Raw genomic sequence first — 16,938 nt, 5'->3', positions numbered from 1 at the left:
ACACTTGATTTTTGCCACAATTATGACCAGAATTAAATGCAGAATATATTAAAAGTTGCTAATATCTCCCAAATTCTACCTATACACACCACACACACACACACACACACAGAGGCAGTGAAAGCCAGTTACATCTAAGTTTAGAATTCCTGAGTCAGATTATCATTATCTTTATCAATCAATCAATCAAAACCTAGGATGAATTAGATATCTTCTTATTATTATTATCATGTAATTATATAAATTATAAGTATAATAATATAATATTATAAGCTAGAGGTCTAGAGACCAAAAATGAAATAATCCATCCTCACAAGAAGCTGCCATTCTTGGGGAGAGGAAGAAGGAAGCAACTCATCTATATAAAACACATACAAAAGAAATACAAAGGTTTTTTTGAAAGGGAAGCCATTATAGACTGGGGAGAGGAATCTAGTCAAAGAAGGTGTTATTGAAGAGAAAGTGTTTAAACAGAGTTTTAAAGGCAACCTGGATTTTAAATTGTTGTTTGTGTCCTGTTTATTCATTTTTCCTATCCATAACAAAACATGACTACTGTAATAATAGTGCTTTCCTTACAGAAATTCTCTGAAGTAGGAATTGAAATTATTATCATGCATGTTTTACAGCTGAGGAAACTAACTCTAAGGGATATCAAATGACCTAGGCCAGTGCCATTTCCCTAAGCATTATATGTTGGGGCTAGGACTGAAGCCCAAGTAGCTTGGTTACAAGTTTGATTGTCTTCCTGATTCATATTTAAGATAAAAAGTTCATATTTGAATTCATTAACAAGAATGAAATGTCTAATATGTATAAAAATACTATGGCGGGAGAAATTAAAATTTTAAATAACATAATATCTCTTTTTATAGTTTTTAGCATGAGGATAAAATGAAAAGTTATATATATTTAATATAAAATACTGCATAAGCAACATGTGGGAAAAAGTACAGTGGAAAAAGTGTTGGATTTGAAGCCAGAGAACAAATATTCAAAAGCTGCCTCTGTTACATTTAACTAGACATTTGTCAAGTTAAAGACTTCTCTGGACTTTAAATTTCCTCATCTGCAAAATGAAAGGATTGAATTAGATGATCTCTAAAATCCCTTCCAACTGTAAATTACTAAGCCATCTGAATACCAAGGGAAAAGTAAACTCTTACATGACTACTTCTTATGTTGTCCTATGGGGCTTTCCTTTCTATTTCTTTTTGCCTCATAAAGGTCCAATCAAGGAGGCTCCATTCCATTTTCCAAAGCAAAAATAGGCACCTCTATTTCCTTTTTTTTTTTTTTTTAAAGAGTTTTTTCCATAGTGGCTACAGCTTTGTTCTATTTTTTTTAAATTTATTTAATAGCCTTTTATTTACAGGTTATATGCATGGGTAACTTTACAGCATTAACAATTGCCAAACCTCTTGTTCCAATTTTTCACCTCTTACCCCACCCCCACCCCCTCCCCTAGATGGCAGGATGACCAGTAGATGTTAAATATATTAAAATATAACTTAGATACACAATAAGTATACATGACCAAAACATTATTTTGCTGTACAAAAAGAATCAGACTCTGAATTATTGTACAATTAGCTTGTGAAGGAAATCAAAAATGCATGTGTGCATAAATATAGGTATTGGGAATTCAATGTAATGGTTTTTAGTCATCTCCCAGAGTTCTTTTTCTGGGCATAGCTAGTTCAGTTCATTACTGCTCCATTAGAAATGATTTGGTTGATCTCGTTGCTGAGGATGGCCTGGTCCATCAGAACTGGTCATCATATAGTATTGTTGTTGAAGTATATAATGATCTCCTGGTCCTGCTCATTTCACTCAGCATCAGTTCGTGTAAGTCTCTCCAGGCCTTTCTGAAATCATCCTGTTGGTCATTTCTTACAGAACAGTAATATTCCATAATATTCATATACCACAATTTATTCAGCCATTCTCCAACTGATGGACATCCATTCAGTTTCCAGTTTCTAGCCACTACAAAAAGGGCTGCCACAAACATTCGTGCACATACAGGTCCCTTTCCCTTCTTTATAATCTCTTTGGGATATAATCCCAGTAGTAACACTGCTGGATCAAAGGGTATGCACAGTTTGATAACTTTTTGAGCATAGTTCCAAACTACTCTCCAAAATGGTTGGATTCGTTCACAACTCCACCAACAATGAATCAATGTCCCAGTTTTCCCACATCCCCTCCAACAATCATCATTATTTTTTCCTGTCATCTTAGCCAATCTGACAGGTGTGTAGTGGTATCTTAGAGTTGTCTTAATTTGCATTTCTCTGATTAATAATGACTTGGAGCATCTTTTCATATGACTAGAAATAGTTTCAATTTCTTCATCTGAGAATTGTCTGTTCATATCCTTTGACCATTTTTCAATTGGAGGATGGCTTGATTTTTTATAAATTAGAGTTAATTCTCTATATATTTTGGAAATGAGGCCTTTATCAGAACCTTTGACTGTAAAAATATTTTCCCAGTTTATTGCTTCCCTTCTAATCTTGTCTGCATTAGTTTTGTTTGTACAAAAACTTTTCAGTTTGGTATAATCGAAATTTTCTATTTTGTAATCAGAAATGATCTCTAGTTCTGCTTTGGTCATAAAGACCTTCCCCTTCCACAGGTCTGAGAGGTAAACTATCCTGTGTTCCTCTAATTTATTAATAATTTCATTCTTTATGCCTAGGTTATGAACCCATTTTGACCTTATCTTGGTGTACGGTGTTAAGTATGGATCAATGCCTAGTTTCTGCCATATTAGTTTCCAATTTTCCCAGCAATTTTTATCAAACAGTAAGTTCTTATCCCAAAAGCTGGGATCTTTGGGTTTGTCAAAGACTGGGTTGCTATATTTGTTGACTGTTTTATCCCTTGAACTTAGGTTCAATCTATTCCAGTGATCAACTAATCTATTCCTTAGCCAATACCAAATAGTTTTGGTAACTGCTGCTCTCACAGGTTTTTCTATTTGTCATTTCTAGTAGTTTAAAAGTACTCCATCAAAATCATATAACAAATTTGTTTAGCCATTGCACAAGTGATAAGCATCCCCTCAATTTCCAATTCTTTGCCACTGGAAAAAGAGCTAATATCTATATTTTTAGATATGACTTCTTTTCATTTTTCTTTAATACCTTTGTGATATAGATCTAGTAGAGGTATTGTTTTAAATGAGATGCATGATTCTATATCTCTCTGGACATTGTTCCAAATTGCTCTCCAGAATGGATGGATCAATTTATAACTCCACTAAACATGCCCCTATTTTCCACATTCTGCCCTTCCCCATATTTGTCATTTTCTTTTCTTTTTTTTTTTTTTTTTGTTATATTAACAAATCTGATAGGTATGTGGTAGTACCTCAGAGTCTATTTTCTTTTTAATTTGAACTTTTAATTTGAACAATATTGAGGTTCTTAGAAATTACAATTATCATCTTCCCATATAGGATTGTAAATAGCTTAAGCATATCAAGTTTCTTATGATTTCTCTCTCATTCTTATTTTTTATGCTTCTCTTCAGTCTGGTATTTGAAAGTCAATTTTTTATCTAGATTTGGTCTTTTCTTCAAAATTCTTAAAAGTTTTCTATTTCATTAAATATAAATTTCCCCTCTGGAAGTATTATAGTCAGTTTTACTGGATATGTTATGTTTGATTGTAATTCTAGCTTCTTTATTCTATATATTATCTTCCAAGTTCTCCAATAGTTTAATGTGAAAAGTGCCCAAATCTTTTTATGATTCTGACTGTGACTCTATGATATTTGAATTGTTTCTCTCTGGTTCTGTCAATATTTTTTCCCCTTTACCTAGGAGCTGTGAGATTCGCCTATAATATTCCTGGGAGTTTACATTTTGTAATTTCTTTCTAAAGGTGATCATTTGGCTCTATCAATTTTTATTTTACCCTCTGGTTCTATATACCAGGGAGATTTTCCTTGATGATCTCTTGAAATATGACTTGTAGTTGTTTCTTGTTTGTTTGTTTTGTCTTGATCATGACTCAGGTAATGCAATATTCTTAAATGAATTCTTAGTCTATTTTGCATATCAATTGCCTTTTTGAATGAGATATTTAAGGTTTTTTCAATTTTTTTTTCTTTTTTAGAATTTTTTTTTCTTGTCTCCTGGAGTCATTAGCTTTTACCTGCCCAATTATATTTTTAAGGGACTATTTATTTTAGTAACCTTTTGTACTTCTTTATTCATTTATTCAATGCTACTTCTTTTTTCCAGTGGATTTTAATGCCTCTTTGCCATTTAGCCAGTTCTGGTTTTTTCTTTACCATTTTAATGTCTCTTTTAGCAAGCTGTTGATATTCTTTTTATAATTTTTCCCCATCTCTCTTGTTTCTTTTTCCAATTTCCCTTCTATTTCTCTTATTTAACTGCTTTTCTGACCTCTTTCAGGAATTCTTAATGGATTTGAGTCCAATTCACATTTTTCCCTTGAGGCTTTTAGATGTAGCAATTTTCAGTTTGTTTTCTTCTGAGTTTATGTTTTCATTTTTCTTGTCACCATAGTAAGTATGCTAAGCTTCTTTTTGTTGTTTGCTCATTTTTCCAGCCTATTTCTTGGCTGTTAATTTTCTATTAAAGTTGGACTCTATGCTAGATATGAAGTAATGAAGATAAATTTTTGAATACTGAACTCTGTAAATATGGGAAAATGATCAAAGCAAACAATAAATACCTAATATTTGGAGGAAAAGGCAGGTTAAAGAGTCACTTAAAGAGTCACTCACTACACATAGAACATAGGAAAAATCTCCTTGCAGACCACAAATTCTAATCTTCTAATTATCTTCTACACACTCTTAATCTATTTAGTTAGCAAACCCTTGCCACCTACTACTCTCCCAATAATTTTGAAAATTAATCTTTATATATCTAAAAGTAATATAACTTCTCTGCAGTTATCGCCTCTTATTCTCTTTCCCCCATCCTTCTCAAGCCTTTCTTTCACATATCTCATTCCAACACTTCCTGCCTTTTTCTGTTTCTTTGATATTTGCTTTTCTTCTGACAAACTTTTCTTCATTTTGTTTGTCTTCCTCTCATGCTGCACCTGTCTTTTAAGACTCATAAAAAGCTATATTTTCCACATGACACCGATTCCGGGACCATCCTTTCCAGCATCTTTGTGGTCTACCTTTCAATCTCTTCACTCCAATACTCTCTTCAGTGTGAGTGTGTGTATGGGGGAATGCATGTGTATGTGTGTGAGTGTATGGGGGGGGGGGAATGAGACAGGTAAGGGAAAAACATTTGTAGTATTTGATATATGCTAAACACTGTATTAAGTATTTTACAAGTTGCTGACCATCACAACAACCCTGTGAGCTAGGTGCTATTATTATCATTCCTTTATAATTAAGGAAAATGAGTCAAACTGAGATATATCTGAAGCCAGTTTTTAAACTCAGATCTTGCTGATTCCAGCCCCAGCACTCTGATAGTGATCTTTTTATTACCAGATATTTTTTTTTCCTTAGTCATCAGCTTTTTTGACTTCTCTGAAGGATTTGACACTATTCTCTGTTTATTTTTCTCTTCTTTTGGTTATTTTGATAGTGTTTTCTCCTAAGTCTCTTATTTATCTCAGCTTCCTTGATGGCCCATCCTCTACATACTGTACCCTAATTTTGAATACAGCCTAATATTCTGTCCAGGTCCTCTTCTGTTTTATCTCTATACTCTTTTAATTGTTTTCTTCATCAGTTTCCACAGATTTAAAATACCATCTTTTAAAATTTTCATCAGAATGCATATTTCATTCATTATTATGCTAAAACAGATAGGACTTGTTAGACCTGGGATTTCATTGATATAAGAAACAGGCAAACAAGGAATCATTTAGCAATGTAGGCTGGCACATCTGCACATTATATATCTTTAAAAAATTGCTTGGAATGTTGAGAAGTTGTGACTAAACCCGAGGTCCCAGCATTAATTACTTCTAGGCTAACTAAAACATCATCTCTATGAAGATCTCACATACAAACACACACACACACACACACACATATAGAACTCTCTCTTTTTGTCAATTCCACCTTACCAGCTTCCTATTGGACTTTTTAAAAAGTTAAAAAAAATCTTCCCAAGTTATATATAAAACATTTTTATATATTTTTTAATATTTTGAATTCTAGATTCTCCTCTTTCCTCCCCACATTACTCATTGAGAAGGTCCACTTGAAGTTTTGCAAAACATTTCTATAAAAGTCATGTTGTAAAAGAAAGAATAGATACCTCCTCCCCCAAAAAAATCCCTTAAGGGAAAAAAAGTTTAAAAAGTATTTTTCAGTCTGTTTTCAGATATTTCTCCATCAAAATATTCTTGGGTCAATGTTTTGGTGCAAATAGCAAAGTCATTCACAACTGATCATCCCACATCTTTGCTGTCACTATATAAACAGTACATTTCATTTTGTTTGAGCTTATTGAGGACTTTCCAGGTTATTCTGATATCATTGCTCATTATATCTTATAGAACATTAATATTCCTTTATAATCAATACCACAATTTATTCAGCCATTCCCCAATTGATTGATATTACCTCAAGTTCCAATTCTTTGCTCTGAGAAAAAAGCTGGTATAAATATCTGCACATATATATATTTTTTAAATCTCTTTTGGGATTCATGCCTACTAGTAGTATTATTGAGTCAAAGGATATGCATAATTTTATAACTCTGTGGATGTAAATACTATCTTTTTATTATCAATTGAGGAATGACTATTTTTAATGAATATTTGACTCAGTTTCATATACATTTGAGAAATTAAGCCTTCATCAGAAAAACTTGCTTGAACTTCTTTTTTCCCATTACTATTTCTAGCTGAATGTTCCCATTTATTCTATTCTCTATTTCCCTTCACTCTGTCCCTCCTCAAAAGTATTTTGCTTCTGACCTTCCCTTGCTATGATGTCTTCATTATTCTATCACCATTCCCCATTCTCCCATCTTCTTCTTCTCCTACTTTCCTGAAGATTAAGATAGATTTCTATACAAGTCATTCCCCAAATGATAAATGGTCAAAAAAAATTTCAGATGAAGAAATTAAAACCATTTCTAGTCATATGAAAAAGATCTCTAAATAACTATTGCTTAGAGAAATGCAAATTAGGACAACTCTGAGGTATCATTTCACACCTCTCAGATTGGCTGACAGGAAAAGATAATGATATCTGTTGGGTGAGATGTGAGAAAACTGGGACATTAATGCAGTGTTGGTAGAACTGTGAACTGATCCAACCATTCTGGAGAGTAATTTTGGACTGTGCCCAAAGGACTATAAAAGTATACATACATAATGCTTTGATCCAGCAATGTCTCTACTAAGTCTATATCCCAAAGACATCATACAAGGGGAAAGGGAAAAAACAAAACAAAACAAACAACAACAACAATAACAAAAAAAAAAAAAAAAAAAAACAGCCCTGAAGTCAGGAGGATTTGAATTCAAAATCTGGTCTCAGATACTTAATATTTCCTGGCTATGTGACCCTGGACAAGTCACTTAACCCCAATTGCCTCAGTAAAAAAAAAAAAGAAAGAAAGAAAGAAAGAAAGAAAAAAGAAAAGAAAAGAAAGAGAAAAAAAAGAATTGGTAAGCAGGCTGATTTCAGAAGAGTCTTGAAATATTTATATGAACTGATGCTAAGTTGAGCTGAAATGAGCAGAATTAAGAAAATATTGTACACAGGAACAACAAGATTATGTGATAATTGGCTCTTTTCTTTTTCCAATTGATTCAAGGAAATTCCAATAGGCTTGAAATTGAAAGAACCATGTGCCTCTGGAGAGACAACTATGAAGACTGAATGTGCATCAAAGCATAGTATTTATACCTTTTTGTTGTTTGTTTTAATTTTTTCTTTCTTATTTTTCCCCTCTTGATTTGATTTTTCTTGCACAGGAAGAAGAATATGAAAATATTTTTAGAATAATTGCACATGTTCATCCTGTATCAGATTGTTTATTGAGTAGGGGAGGGAGGAGTGAGAGAATGAAGGAGAAAAAAAATGGAACATAAGATATTACAAAGGTGAATCTTGAAAAAGATATTTGCATATATTTGGCAAAATATTTTAAAAAATAGATTTCTATTTCTATAAAGAGTGGGTTACTTCATTTTTAAACCAATTCTCATAACAGTAAGGTTCACTCAATCCCCCTCTCTTTGTCTTTTTCCCCTCTATAGTAAAAGCTTTTTCTTGCCTCTATTATGGCAGGTAATACCTACTATTCTCCCTCTCCATTTCCTTTTCTCTCTCAGTATATTTCTCTTTCCCCCCTTGAGTTTATTTTATTTTTTAGTTATTATCCCTTCATATTCAAGTCAAAATAGTGTCATCTTTATATATATACTCCCTCTAATAGCCATAATCATAACAAAAAGTTCTTATGACTTACAAGTATCTTCCTATGTGAGAATGTTAACAAATAAATCTTAAATCCTTTATGATTACCTTTACCTAATACCTGCTTATGCTTTTCATGAGTCCTGAATTTGAAAATCAATTTTCTATTCAGCTCTGGTCTTTTCATCATGATGCTTGAAAGTTCTCTATTTCACTGAATTTCCACCTTTTCCCTTGAGAGATTATAGTCAAGTTTTCTGAGTAGATTATTCTTGCTTGTAATCCTAGCTCTGTTGTTCTCTGGAATATCATATTCCAAACCTTCTGGTCTTTTCATGTAGAAGCTGCTAAACCTTGTGTTATTCTGACTGTGGCTTTACAACACTGGAATTGTTGCTTTATGGCTGCTTGAAATCTTTTCTCTTCAACCTGGGAGTTCTAGGATCTGACTGTAATAATTTGTGGGAGTTTTCATCTTGGGATCTCTTTCAAGAAGTGACTAGTAGATTTTTTCAATTTCTATTTTACCCTCTCATCTAGGACAGTTTTCTTTGGTAATTTTCCTGAAAATGATGTCCAAAATCTTTAGTTGATCATGGCCTTCAGGTAGACCAATAATTTTAAAATTATCTCTCCTGCATATATTTTCCTAGTCATTTTTTTCCCGATGAATTATTTTCCATTTTTCATTCATTTGGCTTTGTTTTATTATTTCTTGATTTCTCATAAAGTCATTAGCTTCCATTTTCTCAATTCTAATTTTTAAGGAATTATTTTTCTCAGTGAGCTTTTGTATTTCCTTTTCCATTTGGCCTGTTTTGCTTTTTATGGAATTCTTCTGCTCATTAGCTTTTAGTATTTCCTTTTGCATCACTATCTTTTCTCTTCTCAATTTTTCCTATACCTCTCTTTCTTGATTTTCAAAATCCCATTTGAGTTCTTCCATGGCCTGAAAACAATTCTTATTTTTCTTAGAGGCTTTGGATTTGACTTTTTGTCATCTGAGTGTATATATTGATCTTCTTTGTCACCAAAGTAACTTTCTATAGTCAAAATCTTTTTCTGCTATTTGCTTAATTTCTATTTTTAAAAGCCTACTACTTGGCTTTTATTTCTTTGTTAAAGTAGCGTTCTATTTCCAGGGTATAGAATGTGATGTTCAAAGCTTCAGGGGTTTTGTGTGTCTATTTTCAGACATCCCTAGAAGGAATCTATACTGTGAGCCAGCACTGCTACCCAGAGTATGGGCAAAGCAAAGTGCCAGCAAAGAGGTCCCTGTAATCATTCTTTGACCACTACCCCTTTTAACCCCAATATATAGGCTGAGATCTCAGGAAGCTGCTGCTTCTGCTGTAGTTGACTTAGTGGCTCTCAATACCTGGGCTGAGACTCCTCTCACACCCTAGTATACCAAACCGGTCCTGCCTCGTTGTCCTTGGTCTCTGTGGGCTTAGGGGTCTAAAGATCACAGCCACTCCTGTGATTCAGAGATCCCAGTGTCTATTCCTGTTTTCCTGGGACCTAAGCTTTTCTGGCATGGCCTGTGTCCTGATTGTTCTCCAGACCCACCCTGATGCACCAGAACTCTCTTGCCAAATTTCTAAGCTGCCTTCTGGAAAATTGTTCTACTTGGTTTTTTGAGGATTCTGATCCTCTAAAATTTGTTTAGAATCATTATTTAAAGGTTTTGGAGGAGTTTAGAGGAGAACTTGGGCGACTCCCTACCTTCACTTCATTATCTTGGCTCCTCACCTGGACATTTTTAACTGTATACCCCATTCATATTTCAGATGCAATATATCCAACACATATTATCTTGCCCTTTAAACATATATCTCTTCCACACTTCCTCATTTGTTTTGAGCACATGACCATCCTTCCAATCTTTTAGGCCTGCAACCTTGGAATTATCCTTGATTCTTTTCTCTTACTGCAACTTTCAGAATGGTTGCCAAATTTTGAAGCTTCTGTTTATGTTAACATGTTTTATATCCATCTCCTTTTCATTATTCACAGCCAATTCCTTATTTCTGGTTCTGATTTCAGTCAATATCCTCCTAACTGATCTCCCTGCTTTAAATCTAGATTGTGCTTAAGATATTGCCCCAAATTTTTCTCTGAAACAGAGGCCCATATTTTTAATGCTGGTTTTCTGGAAAGAGTAACAGCCAAACTTTATAATTTTCTGTATTAGGCCCAATGATAAAATGCAAAACTCTTAAGTTATGTAGTTGGTCGAAGTTCATGAAGAGGAATTTAGAAAATTCTAAGTGATAAATAAGAACTAAATTTCTTCTTTTCTTTTTTTACATAAGAAAGTTATCTTAATATGACTCTTTTATCAGTACAAAGGGTGATTACTAGCCTGAGCACTGGTAAATTTTACAGGCAGATAAAAGTTTGATATAGAATCCAAGAAAATAAATTATATCTTAATCCACATTGAGAGTCTGACCTAAGGAGGTAAGATAGTCTATAGGAAAATATTATCTTATTATAGATCTTTACTCTGTCTTATTCAGAAAATATAAGGTGTTGTGTTTAGTTCAAAGTGCTGCATTTCAAGAAGTGTTTAGTTCTAAGTACTGCATTTCAAGAAGATTGTTGATAAGTTGAAGAGCATTCAAAGAAGAGTAACCAGGATTGTGAAAGTTCTCTAGATCATGACACATAGGATGATTGCTTTAAAAACTGTTTGAATGTATTTTTAAGCCAAAGAAGAGAAAATTCAGAGGGGGATATGACAACTGTGGTCAAATATTTTATGAACAGTCATGTGAAATAGAAGTACCTAATTATTTTGCGATTAGTCCCAGAGGAAAAAATGGTAGAAATGATTAGATATTGCAAAGAAACAAATTTAGGATTCATATAAGGAAATAGATCCTAATTTTAATAATGATCTGGTTTATCATTTTGTTAATGGTCTTTGTTAGTACTACATGGGTCCACCGTCTAAATCCTGCCAGTAACAATAGCTTGGATCATTCCCATCTATTGAATGAGCTGATTTCAAAATCTTTAGCTAGTTAGTAAGAGTGGACCACCTCTATAATAGAGTAAGTTAGCAGGTAAAAACTGTTTAGCTACATGTAGTTTTGTGTCTTCAGGAAAAACAAAACTCACCATACTAGATTTAGAGTAATTCTAAAAAAATTCAGAGAAAAAAAACTTTTTTATTACCTGATTCCAGTTGCATTTGCCTTATATTCAATGGCTATCAGCATGATATGAAGCTTCACAAAGCAGAGCCTAGGCAAGAGGAAAGAAAAGCACCAATGAGAAGGCCTGGAGGCAGAAGAAGGTGGTCTCTAGATATGGTGGCACAGAAATTTCATTCATGTTCTACCCTGGCTATCAGAAGAGGAAAAGGTCATCAGTATTGACAAAGCCTTTTCCCCCAAATTCTCTTGCTTTTTTAATGGCTTTCCCTAACTCTCTGCTTCCCTTTCATAAAGGCTGATGTCAGGGAAATTACAAAGAAACAATATTTCTGTCCATTTTAATTAAATGAGAATTTCTGAATCGTGGACTTTGTGCCAGACAGTGTTCTAGCTGCTGGGGACATAAAGACACAAATGAACCAGTTCTTGCCCTTATACTTCTTTTCTCTCCTCTCATAAACATTCTCTGCATTCTTTGGTGGAGATGTAAAAGGAGTGTTAAAATGGAGATAGAGGTATGTATCTCCCTGTGACTTATGGAAAAGAAATCCAATCAGATAAGATAGTTGGGCAGTTGCTTCTAACTCCCTCATTCTCCCATAAGTCTCATAAACAGTTGCTCTTTGATGCTTATAGATTTCCACCTCTCCACGAAAAAATCAGGACCCTTGCTTTGGAAGATGGAGGCACTAGGAAGAAGGCAAGATAAAATATATAAGGAAGAGGGAGTTTACCTGCTGATCAAGCCATCCTGCATGTAAGGAGAGCACATTGCTAAATGTACTTGAAAAGATAGAGCAGGTAGAAAAGACAAAAGAAAAAAAATACTGACTTACCGAGAAACTTCAGGGAAACTCATTCCCTCAAAGTCATTGGAGAGTACATGAGTCACAATGTTATTGCTCAGGCCATCCAGGAAATATTTTTGCCAGGGTTGTTTGGGGATGATCTAGAATACATAAACAGATAGCAAAATGTGTACATGTACAGAAATCAGGAAAACTAAAACACACTGGGGCCATTCTGCATTTTCCCTTCTCTCTCTCCCTCTGTTTTTCCTTCTTCCTTTTCCTTTCCCTCTTCTCTTCTTCTTCCTCTTTCTCTCCTTCCCCCTATCTTTCTCTCACTCAAGATTATTTTTTTTACATAACCTTGTATTTGTTTATTAGTGTAAGAAGGAAGGGAGAAGAAGAGAATTAGTACTTAGCCAGTACCTACTATGTACCATGCATTATGTCAAGTCCATTACAAATATCTGATTTGATCCTCACAACAACCTGGGAAATAGGTGCTGTTATTATCCACATTTTACAAAGGAGGAAATTGAGACAAACAGAGATTAAATGAGTAACCCAAGGCTAAATAACTAATAAGTATCTGAGGGCAGATTTGAACTCAGATCTTGGTAACTCCAGTTTCAGTGCTCTATCTATTGCATATTTTAACTTCCTGCAATATAAGCTTCTCAAAGGAGTTTCATTTTTGTTTTCCGATTCTCAGAAACTGACACAATGTCCCGCATATAGTGAGCACTTAATAATTTGTTGTTTGGAATTGAAATGAAGTGAAATATGGATACCACCCATCCTCTGGAATTTGGCAAATAGTCCTGGCTGAGCAGCCATAATCAAAGGAAGTTGAAGAGCAATGTCAAATTATGAATTTTTTATATTATGAAAGTGTTAATGCTTAGAATGAGGGGTGATTTAGCAAGTGGTATGAATGCTCTTCTCTGATATTCTAAAGTCTGTTATATAATGAATGAGAGCTTAGCCTCAACGAGACAGATTTTGAAGCAATGAAATAGCAGAGATTTGAGGCACATTTGGGGAAAGTGTTTTAACAAAGAAACAGAAGAGCCCAGGAGTAGAATATTTATATTTGAAGGAGTGAGTTCTTCATCCTGGAGATGTTCAAGGAAAAACTGGATGCTCACTTCTCAGGGTCATGTTAAGTATGAGACTTGTTTTGCTGGATGAGTTGACTTTTGGGACTGTTTCCAAGTTGGGGAATTCTCACTTTAACAATTGGTTTTAATAATGAGTGGAAGCAATTCAGAAGCTAATTTGATCTCTATGTAAAGATGTATCCTATTAGAGCTGTTCTGAAGTGCAATTGGTCATTTCAAGAATAGTTAGTAATTAAGTAGTTAGTTCCCTATTACTTAAGGTCCTCTCATAGGCTGGATAGTTTCCTGTAGGAAATAGTACAGAGAAGATTATAGCTCAAATACAACAAATATAACTCAAATACAAGAGGTTAGTAGGGGCTTAATAAATGCTTATTGATGGCCATAGCCTTCCAAGTCTGAGATTTTCTGATTTTACACACCTCCAAGAAGGTATTAGTTTCCTTTGTCCATGGTCTGGTCACTGCAGAGGGCAATGGGGTCTTTTCCTAATGGCCTAAGATATTACTGTAGTTTTCCAAAATTAGAAGAGTGAAGGAATAGAGAATAACAGTGACTTAATACCCTCTTATAATTCTGCTGAGTGGCCTGGCCCATTTTAACTGAGTTGTGGAATTAAAGGAAAATCAAAATGTGTCCCCTAGTTCTGTAACATTTTCATTGACCCATGGAATCAACATGATAAACATTGTAAGTAGTAGTAGATAAACATCTTGGAAAAGGGGGAAAAAGTTTCCAAAAAGGGAGAAGGAGATCATGACAAGGCAATATGCAACCAGAGGAGCATATGTTTGGAAAGAGAGAGAGTGTTGTTGCTAAGTGACCAGCTCCAGATTTAGTTGTGTTGCCTTGGAGATCAGATATGAGCATCATCAGGTGAGAACCACATTCTTCATTTACCAATTGTGTCACCCTGGTTTCTTTACCTGGATGAAAGATAAAAATCACAACTTTAGATACCTTGGCCCCTAAAGCTTAGGTGGCTCTCCAAAGGATAGGATCAGGGGTGACTGACCATTTCCTTTGTGGATAATCTGGCTAACTACATCTTTGTTTGGGAGTGATTAAATGAAGGATGCTGCCTTTCTTTAATAATTGTGTCTCTCATTCAAAAGAAAATATCAATGTTTTAAGTATCTGGGTTAGACAAAATCTCTCCATTTGGCAATTCAGGCCCCTTCTGAGAACTGAGCAGGATCCTTCATCCACCTTTACTAGAAATTTTCTGAATTCCCTTGAATTCCTCTAATAAGCTCGACTTACCTCACTAGTCAGTCTATTCCATGGTTTAATTCCACATTACCCTGGAAATTGGCTAATTATCTCTAATCTGAATGTTCCCATTTTTAGCATAAGGCCATAAAGGATAATCATGGAGAGAATAAAGGACCTTCTGGGGCAGTTTGAAAAAGATTAGTAAGGAAAACAAGAAAATTTGGATTATGAATCCTAGAACTATCAGATCATAGAGAGCTAGCCATTTATGATGTTGGTTTAAATCTGAAAGAAATATTTCACTGTAACACCAATGAAAACAAAACAAAACAAAACCTCCTCATATTACTCTTCATAATTATTTACTACATAGGGTAATTAAAAACATATATCACCAATCTCAACCAGACTTTTTAATCTAGGAGATGAAGGAATCAACAAAAAACATCTTATTTATTTGATATAATAGTTCAGTCTAGAGTTTGGAGTTTTAGATTTCCATTTTACAGATAAATGAACTGAGGCCTAGAAAAGATAATTTCACACATTTCTGTAAGGCTTTAATATAAACAAAGGATTTCCCTCATAATATATACCTTGTGAAAGAGAGTAAAAACATTATTATTATTATTATTATTATTATTATTATTATTGCCTTACAGGTAAGGAAAGTGAAGCTAAAAGAACACATAGTTTGTCTCCTGAACAAAATACGGAAACAAGCTAAAAGTCAAGATGAATTGCTTGCTGTCACAAAGCTAGGAAGTGACAGAGCCTTGATCTGAACTCAGCTTCTGAATTCAAGTACAATGTTGTTTCTATTTTATACTAGTAGCAAGAACCAAAGATAATATTTGGAAATTGTGACTTTTGAACAACTTTTTTTCTATTGGAACATCAAGTCTTAATAGCAGTTAGTGCTTTCCTCTCATATTGATGAGGACCAAGAGATAATGAAGAGTTTTAGAAAGCTTTGTTTTATTTTAAAACTTAAGAATTTCCTAATTTGAACACCTTAAAGTCTTTTACAGACCTCCCCAGCCATTAGCAAGAGCTGTTAATCAAATACCTAGCTTACTTTTTTTTTTTGTTTCACAAAATGCCATTGCAAATGAAGTTGGTATTGACACAATTATTTTCAAAGAGAAAGTTTCAACTTCTAAATAAGAGAAAAACTAGTTGTTTTTTTCCCTCTCTACCAGCAACAATCCCATGATTATACAGTCCTAAGTTTGCTCAGAACAATTAATTAAAAATACAGCAATCATAGCAGATACTATAATTCTCTGTCACTTAGTGAATATGAAATTCAATTTCCTTGAATTTATGCCATTTACTGGAGACATATCCATTTACCACTAGGTGATAGTAAAAGCATATCCAATGTAGTAACATGAACTTTCTTTAGGCAGCATAATGCATGATGATTATTCTTTATTTTTATCTCTTTATAATATCTCCTTATATTGGCTTGAGAGAATTGCCTAGCAATGTTATGTTATTCAAAGACTGTTTCTTCTTTATCAAGTATATATATATTTTCTCTTCTTTCTCTCCTGTTACTGCTACTTTTATCTTCCCAGCACCCAAGATGGTTTTATTTTATTTTATTTTGTGACTCTAAAACGTCAAAAGACCAAGAAAGATGAGGAGAAAAAACCCTAGCAATTTATGAATAAAGGCTTTGGAGTGCTGTGTGTGTGTGTGTGTGTGTGTGTGTGTGTGTGTGTATGTGCCCATGCATTTTGGGAGATGAGAAGACAAAATGTAAAATTTAGATAAACAAAAGATTTTAAAGATCTTAAGGACCAGTAAAAATTATAGAATAATAAAGTAAGAAGCATTAAAGGCCCTTAATCATTTTCCTCTAGATATTCTTAACCTAGGGTCTTTCAATCTGTTTTTAAAACTATTTTGATAGCTGTATTTCACTATGATTAATTTCTTTTGTACTAGGATTACAAAGGTAATATATTTTATTTTAGTATTTGCAAACATTTTTCTGAGGATACAAAACTTCAGCAGGCAGCCAAAGAGGTCCATGATACACATAAAAAGATTAAAAGAGCCTTTAATTCTAGTCCAAGTTTTTCATTTTGTAAAGAAAAATGAAGCTCACATAGAAACAGTGGGTTGCACAGCATCAAAATAGGTGGTGAATGGCAGAGCTAGGACTTGAACCCAGATTTTCTGACTTCACAACCAGGTTTATTTCTACTAAACCATACAGCCTCAGAGAGAACCCAACATGAAGACTTT

At 33.9% G+C, this 16,938-nt stretch overlaps 1 protein-coding gene across 3 annotated transcripts in view; it reads right to left on the bottom strand.

Annotated features, from left to right (window-relative positions):
* Positions 1-16,938, bottom strand: part of KCNU1 (potassium calcium-activated channel subfamily U member 1) — a 281,023-nt gene that overhangs the window by 144,969 nt on the left and 119,116 nt on the right. For all 3 annotated transcript variants that reach the window (XM_031950682.1, XM_031950683.1, XM_031950684.1), the window contains 2 exons: positions 12,392-12,504; positions 11,575-11,643 (listed from right to left, as the gene is read on the bottom strand). In XM_031950682.1, the coding sequence (XP_031806542.1) occupies positions 11,575-11,643; positions 12,392-12,504 (182 nt within the window). The remainder of the gene's footprint in view (positions 1-11,574; positions 11,644-12,391; positions 12,505-16,938) is intronic.

Source organism: Sarcophilus harrisii, chromosome 2 (assembly GCF_902635505.1).
Source record: "Sarcophilus harrisii chromosome 2, mSarHar1.11, whole genome shotgun sequence".
In the NCBI taxonomy this organism is placed as follows: domain Eukaryota; kingdom Metazoa; phylum Chordata; class Mammalia; order Dasyuromorphia; family Dasyuridae; genus Sarcophilus; species Sarcophilus harrisii.
Note: the sequence above shows the minus strand (reverse complement) of the source record. Positions and strands in the feature narration are given on the sequence as shown.